This window comes from Coregonus clupeaformis, unplaced genomic scaffold, assembly GCF_020615455.1.
Source record: "Coregonus clupeaformis isolate EN_2021a unplaced genomic scaffold, ASM2061545v1 scaf1195, whole genome shotgun sequence".
Taxonomy (NCBI): Eukaryota; Metazoa; Chordata; class Actinopteri; order Salmoniformes; family Salmonidae; genus Coregonus; species Coregonus clupeaformis.
The window spans coordinates 43394-52927 of record NW_025534649.1 but is presented as its reverse complement, the minus strand read 5'-3'; the positions used below and the strand labels follow the sequence as shown (position 1 = coordinate 52927).

Sequence of the window (9534 nt, the reverse complement as noted above, 5' to 3'; positions counted from 1 at the left end):
GGATGTTTTTCAGCGGCAGGGACTGGGAGACTAGTCAGGATCGAGGGAAAGATGAACAGAGCAAAGTATAGAGAGATACTTGATGGAAACCTGCTCCAGAGCGCTCAGGACCTCAGACTGGGGCGAAGGCTCACCTTCCAACAGGACAGCGACCCTAAGCACACAGCCAAGACAACGCAGGAGTGGCTTCGGGACAAGTCTCTGAATGTCCTTGAGTGGCCCAGCCAGAGCCCGGACTTGAACCCGATCGAACATCTCTGGAGAGACCTGAAAATAACACTCCCCATCCAACCTGACAGAGCTTGAGAGGATCTGCAGAGAAGAATGGGAGAAACTCCCCAAATACAGGTGTGCCAAGCTTGTAGCGTCATACCCAAGAAGACTCAATGCTGTAATTGCTGCCAAAGGTGCTTCCACAAAGTACTGAGTAAAGGGTCTGAATACTTATGTAAATGTGATATTTCCGTTTTTTTATATTTTTTATAAATTAGCAAACATTTATACAAACCTGTTTTTGCTTTGTCATTATGGGGTATTGTGTGTAGATTGATGAGGGAAAAAAATGGCTGTAACGTAACAAAATTACACAGGAAGCGGCACAGGTCCTAATCCAGGCACTTGTCATCTCCCGTCTGGACTACTGCAACTCGCTGTTGGCTGGCCTCCCTGCCTGTGCCATTAAACCCCTACAACTCATCCAGAATGCCGCAGCCCGTCTGGTGTTCAACCTTCCCAAGTTCTCTCACGTCACCCCCCTCCTCCGCACACTCCACTGGCTTCCAGTTGAAGCTTGCATCCGCTACAAGACCATGGTGCTTGCCTATGGAGCAGTGAGGGGAACGGCACCTCTGTACCTTCGGGCTCTGATCAGTCCCTACACCCAAACGAGGGCATTGCGTTCATCCACCTCTGGCCTGCTGGCTCCCCTTCCTCTGCGGAAGCATAGTTCCCGCTCAGCCCAGTCAAAACTGTTCGCTGCTCTGGCACCCCAATGGTGGAACAAGCTCCCTCACGACGCCAGGACAGCGGAGTCACTCACCACCTTCCGGAAACATTTGAAACCCCACCTCTTTAAGGAATACCTGGGATAGGATAAAGTAATCCTTCTACCCCCCCAAATTGTAAAGTGGTTATCCCACTGGCTATAGGGTGAACGCACCAATTGGTGAGTCGCTCTGGATAAGAGCGTCTGCTAAATGACGTAAATGTGCCCTTGAGCAAGGCACTTTACCCTAATTGCTCCTGTAAGTCGCTCTGGATAAGAGCGTCTGCTAAATGACTAAAATGTAAATGTAAATGTAAATGTATGTCTGAATATTTTCCAAAGGCACTGTATATTGTGGAAATTAATAACAAGGGCTTCCTCTACAACTATAATATAATACATTGAGAATGGATGTTCTATCTACTATAGTTCTACGTTCTGTCGGGCATTACAGGATTTTGTAAAGCAGTATATCATTCCCTGTACTCCCACTTGGTCTCAATCCTCACTCCTCACTGTACACCCTGTTTCACTGCTGCTCTGTGCATACTCTCACACCCACTCACTGCTGCTGAGGCTCTACATGCAGTTTACTGTTTTTTATTAAATATGTTCAACTTTGAATAGCATATAAATAGTCTAGTGATAGAAATCCCATTTTTCTATCAATTCTACAGCTAATACTCCAGTCATGATTTCACATCCCTACCATTCTGCTAGGCCTAAGGTCTGCTACTAAGACGCCACTATGTTGTAGTAACAATTCACAGTATTGGATTGCTTGGTGTGGCTTGCTATAGGTCTAGGCTGCCATCCTCACCGTCATGATGCATTGGCACCTGCAATTTAAGCCCTAGACTCCAACCCTCACAGGTTGTGTGCTTTTTCCACTAGAGGGCACACATAAATCACTTATCAATCCACACAGTTGTCCTGTAATGGCAGGGCTGACCCTAGACTTTTGAGGACCCTAAGCAACATTTTATTGCGGACCCCCCACTTGGCGGGCAAAACATTTTAGTGGCCCCCCTCTTGACGGAGGATTGAAAAAAAAATTGGAAAAAAAATCCTGCAATTCTACACATTTTGCCATGGGGCGTAGAGAAAATGTTGCAGTTTTAAAGTACATTTGCTGCAATTCTACACATTTTGCCAAAGGATGGAGAGAAGATTTAGCAATTTTATAACACATTTTATGCAATTTTACTCCTTTTGCCATAAGGTGGAGAGACATTTTTGCAGTTCTGAAGCTAATTTCCTGCAATTCTACACATTTTGTCATGACTTAATGCCATGTTAATATGATATTTGAGTGAAAGTGACTAACAAAATCAATGGGGGCCTCCTGGAGGTCAGGGCCCCTGGGTACGTGCCCTGCATGCCCGGTCGGTCATTCAGCTGATTACTACAAGTTTAGATAGCTGGCTAGACTAAGTTACCAATCTCAATGGGCTAATTGAGTGACTGGCAGTGACTGACATAACAAGACAAAAACTGCCAATGCACAACCAAATTTCGAAATTGGGTTGGGGCCCCCCTAAGTGGTCACTTATGCCTAGGGCTGGCCCTGTGTCAGGGTTAATACTCATGTTGGAGTCCTCATGTACTTTATGTAAGGATAATGCAACTTTGTTAGAGATAAAACTTGTTTGGTTATATTGGCTACCCATTATTCTTATGTTGTTGCTACAATCAAACAAATAAAGAAAACAAACTAATATTCAGTGGACCATATCCTTAAAAAATAGATCAAGGAAAATGTGTAGACCTACATAATTGGTCTAGATCCCTCAAACCCAACTCTGGACCTCGAAGCAATGTTTCACTGCATTTTTCATTGTTCCCCTCTAGTCAAGGACTGATTTAGACCTGTGACACCAGGTGGGTGCAATTAATGATCCGATAGAACAGAAAACGAGCAGGCTCCGGACCTCATAGGGTAAGAGTTGAGTACCCCTGGTCTAGATATTCACCATATTTACTTGTGTAAATGACAAAGTGGATCACATTATTTACTACAGGGGATCAGAGTTTCCAATGATCTTAGTTTGTTTCACTTGAAAAGCCCTGGGACACGGACCGCACCTCATGTGGCGCGCGGTAAGCCTCTTACAACCATGAACACACCAGATGCAGAGGATGCCAATCAAGAGAAACTTAACGCAGAATGCGTTTACAGTATGCTGCACGAGTTCCGCTGTAGCCTACCTGAATTATTATTTTTCTACATTTATATGACTCACTGACAGAAACGGACAGTCAGGTGCGTGCTGGTTCTATAAACATTGGGAAGGGAACCAACATATGGGATAACAAAGTGCAGAGACCCAGACGGCTATGGCATTATTGAAGTGTTATTCCCCGTAGATTAGGCCAGTTATTCGACGGCACAATGCTTCCACAAGATATAGGAGTGCAGAAACCCCGTCGGATCTCGGATCCGGCTCCACCGGTACCACCACGGCGGGGCAAGAACAGAGACTTTCCTCTTTCAAAGCGCCGGCGATCGGGCTCCGTACCTGAGCGCAAGGTGAACTGCGTCCTCGTCGGAGATGGAGCGGTCGGGAAGACAAGTCTTATCGTCAGCTACACCACAAATGGATATCCGACAGAATACATTCCAACAGCTTTCGATAACTTTGCAGGTAATTTGTGAGAGAAATCAGATAACCCGAAAACGTGATATTGTTAATTTGACCGCTTTTGTCACAAGTTTTACTCATTCATTGATTTATCCAAATGTTGCATTTTATAAATGTTTTTTTTTTTTCTGTTGCTTTTGTGTATAGTATATTCTTTTAGATCTCTCCGAGTCAATAATAGGTGACTATTTTATATAATTTGATGGTGCAAAGTAAACGTCACTGATGCCTATAGTGCTATGACAGGTAGGCATTGAACAGGTGTCTTAATGCTGTCACCATCAATAACAAATCTGTGCACGCTCTTCTTCTCCTTCTCAGTTATGGTTGTGGTGGATGGAAAACCTGTGAGACTGCAACTCTGTGATATGGCTGGCCAGGTGAGTCAAAGTTTTGTTTTTGAATCCAACACTAAATGAGTGTTAGTAAACTATAGGCACATTAACAAGGATATCCTATTGTAGTGGTAATGCTAACACATCATTCTTTCTTCACATGCTCTGCTCAAAATTATAGAAATGGGGGATGGAGGATGACACTATTAATGTAAGCCATTCTCTATCAGTGGTCAGTAGTTTGTTTAGATTCCACAGCTTCACTTATCCCAACATAGGTTGCTTCCACATTTTACCCCCTGTGTCTTGGTTGCCCGCTGTAGGGATTCCCCTGCACACCCTCCCTTCTCTGATCCTGTGTCAGTAGTTATTACCCACTGGCAGAATATCTCTCATAGCCATTGCCCCCCTTGATCCTCAGACTTATATCGCCCCCTGTAGGAGGTTCCTGTCCATGCTCCCAGAATCTATACCTTCTTACCTCCTCTCTGGCTCTCTGTGCTTTATCGCCCCCTTTTGGATGACTCTCACAGACCTTGCTTTCCCTGACTCATGCCCAATTCCAAATCAACTCTTCCCATTCTCCTTAATAGGCACCTTTGTAGATCTGAAAGGATTGAATAGGTGTAATAATCAATATGACCTGAACTCAGAGAGAGAAAGGGACGTATTACTGGACCATGTTGCTAACCATCCAGTAGTAGTCTTTTCAGAATCAGATCTACATGGTATGCCATAAAATCAGGGCTAAGAATCAATTTGGGATTGGGTATCTCTGACCCTTCCACTTCCTCAACTTGAGACTTTTCCCCTCCTGTCTCCTATAGGACGAGCTGGACCGGATCCGCCCTCTATGCTACCGCAATGCCGACGTCTTCCTGCTCTGCTACAGCGTGGTGCGCCCCTCCTCCTTCCACAATGCCACCGACCGCTGGGCGCCTGAGATCCGCCGTCACTGCCCCGGGGCACCCATGGTCCTAGTGGGGACCCAGCTGGACCTGAGGGAAGACGTCCAGGTGCTGGTCCAGCTGGCCAGGAACCAGGAGCGGCCCGTGGGAACCGAGGAGGCCCAGCAGCTGGCGCAGGATATTGGGGCCGTGTCCTTCGTTGAGTGCTCGGGTCTGACCCAGAAGAACCTGAAGGAGGTGTTTGACCAGGCCATCTTGGCCAGCATCCAGCCGGCGGAGAACGTTCAGCAGCTCCAGCAGAGGCAGAGCCTAAGGAAGAAGACCCCGGATAAGATCAAGAGTCTCTCTGAGACTTGGTGGAAGAAGCTGAGCTGTGTTGTTGTGGCAGGAGAGCGTGTGGGAGGAGAGTCCGACTGAACCCCCAAAGCAGCTGTTTAGGATCTTTTATTTTTCTATGCTGGTGTTTAGTCTTTTAATAATTTTTTCACTCCAGATATAATAGCACTTAGGAAAATATGTTGGAATTTTTAATGTATTATCCAAATAATTATTTCATATCTAAAAAGCAGAAGCACTAGAAAGCGTTATCGTTGCTGGCAAGATAATGAATGAAATGCAGAGTGTCAGCGTTAGTGATACCTTATGTTTTGTGTTCAAAGGCCTTGACGAGGGCACAGCAAGTCTGAATTAAGTGATTGGATTTGAGTTAGAAAATCCAATACCTGGGGAGACTACTAATGAAATGACAGACTTCACAATGACCTCTGCGTCATTCTGTGTAACCCCCATCAATGGTCAAAGGTCACCAGTGGAGAATGTTGTGGAGGATTACAAGAAACTAGCCAGTAGAAACTGTAACGCCAAACCATAAGCTTGCTTTGTGTCTGCCATTTTGACAATTAAGTCCTTCAATGTTGTTTACTAACCTATATCAGATCAAGTACAATGATTGGTCTTTCAAATTCAAGTAGTCTAAAACACTGTTCCTGTATCAGTTGTTGATATTGCTGGACATACCAACCAAACACAGCTAAAGGATACTGTAGCTTCCCAGTCAGATTGACTCTAATCTGACAAATCTGCAGATCAGTTGGTTTGGCTTTCCCCCCTGATCCCTGGTCAGGTCTGTCGTGGTGATAAATCGTAGTGGTTCTCCGGTGGAGGCCGTACGCAGCTTTCTAATAGGATGAGACAGGACCACCTGGATTGGATTAGCTGGGCATATGGTGGCTGACTCTCAGTCCCCTGAATGCCATCACACCTTAGCCCTGCTCTGATGTCAACCAAGACCGTCTGCCCAGGAAGACTAAGCAAGACTCAGACCCTGTCACCCTGCTGCTAGTGCTTTACCATAAAGAGAACAGAGATCACTGAGGGACGGGGTTTATATCACTAGAGATGCATTCCAAAGAAGCGAGATAAGTTATTTATTATGGTTAATTGGCAAATACTATCTGCAAGTGGAGATATTTCTTAAGCACACCGAAAGAATTTAAAGGATTTAAAATCTGATAATTATTGGAAACATGAAAGCTTTTACTGATTATTGATATAAAGTTAATGATAACACTGATTGTCTGGCCCTAGTGATTGCGATCTTATTTTTTATAATAAATTAAATGTTTATTTATAATTTATTACATTGTTAATGCCTCCCATATTCTGTAGTACTCTTTTTTTTTATTGTTGTGCTGTCACCAAGAGTTGAACAGCTTGAGAAAGTTGACATACTGGTGTGGTTAACTTGTGAGGCATTTGGCAGGTGCAGCTTCAAATTCCTATTCACTCATCCATTAGTTGTCTGTTCCAATGTGTACTCTCCCTTGCTTATGACTTGGTGGTCTTTTTTTAAATTTTACTTAATTTTTTAGGGCGTGGATCAGCTTTAATATTGCATTTCCAATCCCCCATATATATATTTTTTATAAATATACATATTCTTTTAAATATATATTTTTTTTTTATTTGACTTGGTGGTCTGTTATCACCTGGAATCTATCCTACCAACAACAAAAAAATACAATATTTTTTTATGAAAATATTCAAAAAATATAGACAAAATATATTAAATATTATTTGATTTCTAACTTATAAGAAAATCGTATAAATCCATAATATAAAAACTGTTCAATTTTGAGAGCACGGCGCTTGTAACGCCAAGGTAGTGGGTTCGATCCCCGGGACCACCCATACACAAAAATGTATGCACGCATGACTGTAAGTCGCTTTGGATAAAAGCGTCTGCTAAATGGCATATTATTATTATTATTGAGGGAGTTGGAAGAGAGAAAACCCTGCCATCTTCTATTGTCGTGACTGAAATTCACTGCCACTAGAGGTCCCTGATGCATTACAAATCCTGAGCTGAGCTGCAGTTCATGCTCCACCAAGCCTCAAATTGACCAAGGTCAGTGCATTTCTGTCACCTCATATATCTTAATAGTGGCAGAGACCTATTTACTGTTTAAAGGCATGAGATTAGAGAAGACATTACACAGTGTCACATATCTTAATACTCTCTGAATTTCAAGGCATCATTCAGTTGCCTAATCCATATAATATAGATATTTCTTGCACTGTACTGTAGGTCTACAAACCTATTCCACAAATATGTAGCACAAATACATAGTGGCTCCAAACAGCAGATCTTATAGTATTCTAGATGTACGATTGAGTGTCTCTGCCTAGAAGCAACAGGCTGTTTTTAGAGGACCTGGCTGCTCTTGCAAAAGGGGCTATTTCAGTCCCCCCTCTTAGCTGTGCTCTTCAACTGGGCATATTATCTATGACTAGCATTAAAGACATAAGTCAAAGACCACAGTTCTGGCTCTGTTCTGCCCTCCTGCGGCTCAGTGGCTCCACTCAACGCAACCACTGCATTTATGGACAGACATAACTCACTGTTGTTGACACAGCAATTCTCCCTTTCACCCAGCTTCGACCATTCAAGCTATTTCATACCCCAGAGCCCGCCCCTTTTCCAAGACTCCTTTCTCAGACACTGTCAATTAGGGAGGGGTCCTTCTCTGCTGGCAAAGGAACACGTGGGGGGCTATATTTAATGCCCAAAGCCCTTCCCCCTTTCAGTCCCAGGCGGCTGGTGGTGTTCCTGAAGGCACCTATTTTGGCCCTATTGCGTTTTGAAATGCCAGGTGGCTTTAAATAGAGTGGGAAGATGTCTGGAGGGTGGAATTCTCAAGTAGAAAGGGCTTGAATATACTTTGGCTCTGATTGAAGGACTCACTGTTGTATGCAGTTGCTTGTCACTGTCAGTGTTACTTTGTAATTAATGTGTTACTGTGTTAACGGGGATTTGATTTTATTGACTTTGGACACACGCACACACATACAGAAAAAGATACCCACACTCATAAAGATTTAAGGAAGTGTTTCTGTCTCTTTTAAACAATCAAAAGATAACCATTGCACTCTCCCAAAACCAGCAAATACAATTTGTTTGTCTCTTAAACACCGATGTGCGAACACACACACACACACACTCTGTCTCTCTCCATCAGCTGCCGGAGGTGGGTATGTGACAGGTTGGTATTTATAGCCAGTGCTAAACCCTTTGTCAGGAGATCTGCATGCTAAGAGGCCTTTTGTCTGAACCTAATGATGTATTGTGCCACGGAATTCACTCATCATACATAACATCTGAAATGTCCTGTCTAGTCTGTCATTGTGTCAGGCTGACGACTTAATACGAAAGCCTTGTAAGTGCTGTGGTGGTCACCTCACTGGAATCATACAGTACTCCATATCCTACACTGGGACACATGGGTCATAGAGGACAATAACGTCAGAAGTATTCTGGAGAGAGAATATGATCTGGTATGTGATTCTAACGTTTCACTGAACCTTTCCGTTACGTTTCAGACACCATAGAGCGCAGATGACCACACCTAACAAGAAGTTATTTAACTAATAGAGAAAAGTGACAATGTAGTTGTAGTCATGATGGAGTGTCTCAGAATATCACAATACCTCACTAACGGATCAACATGGTAGTAAATTGGAGTACTGTTTTGACTAAAACAACTAGTTATATATTTCTCACATTGATGGAAGTTGGTGGGACATTAACGTAGCATACATGAAAGAAACGCCTGAAACTAGATCCCTACATAATGGTCTTGACGAGGAGAAAAAACAACTGTCGGGGGAGGTTCTCTTCTGCACTGTCAACCAATCCAGTAAATGTGGAGGAGGAGTTAAGACGGAGTGTCACCTTGTTAACGTCCAAAAGCGGAAGTTGCGTCACTGGCTCTCTTTCCCTTTCCGCTGAAAACAGGAACATCCGGTTGTTGGGGACGTGGCAGAGGCTAGTGGGACACATACCTGGCAGTTAAGTGACAGACAGGGTGCTCTACAAGGCACCAAGGACAAATGCCTTGCATGTGGCACCATGCCCAACACAGATTTTGTAACTTTTCAGGCCTGGATAGATGGCAGCCGTTTGCAGTCACTGAGGTAGCAGGATACTATCCATTGATTACTCTACTCTTAACCCTGGTGCCAATGCTGGACAGTGACATCAGATAGACCTCAGAGCAACAGTGTAGAAAGGGCTGTAGGTTGAAATACCCTAAAATACCCTAAGTATGTCACCTAGGTTAGGAGTGAAATCTAATTAAAACAAATCATGTATAATATCACTGGTA

At 43.6% G+C, this 9534-nt stretch overlaps 1 protein-coding gene across 2 annotated transcripts; it reads left to right on the top strand.

Annotated features, from left to right (window-relative positions):
• The first annotated feature begins 2837 nt into the window (after positions 1-2837).
• LOC121561300 (rho-related GTP-binding protein RhoU) lies at positions 2838-6749 on the top strand. Of its 2 annotated transcripts, XM_045217716.1 has the most exons (4): positions 2841-3630; positions 3949-4007; positions 4144-4173; positions 4790-6746. In XM_045217716.1, exons 1-4 carry the CDS (start codon positions 3378-3380, stop codon positions 5285-5287), a joined length of 840 nt encoding a protein of 279 aa, XP_045073651.1. In that variant the 5' UTR covers positions 2841-3377; the 3' UTR covers positions 5288-6746. The 2 variants fall into 2 exon arrangements, with proteins under 2 accessions (XP_041729826.1, XP_045073651.1); XM_041873892.2 differs by lacking the exon at positions 4144-4173 and having other exon boundaries at positions 2838-3630; positions 4790-6749.
• Positions 6750-9534: the final 2785 nt, after the last annotated feature.

Bases quoted from the DNA above. Each gene is read 5' to 3' on its own strand.
- LOC121561300 (XM_045217716.1), top strand. From the start codon at position 3,378: ATGCTTCCACAAGATATAGGAGTGCAGAAACCCCGTCGGATCTCGGAT. The intron at 4,008-4,143 runs GTGAGTCAAAGT...TCAAAATTATAG, and splicing joins TCTGTGATATGGCTGGCCAG to AAATGGGGGATGGAGGATGA. The intron at 4,174-4,789 runs GTAAGCCATTCT...TGTCTCCTATAG, and splicing joins TGGAGGATGACACTATTAAT to GACGAGCTGGACCGGATCCG.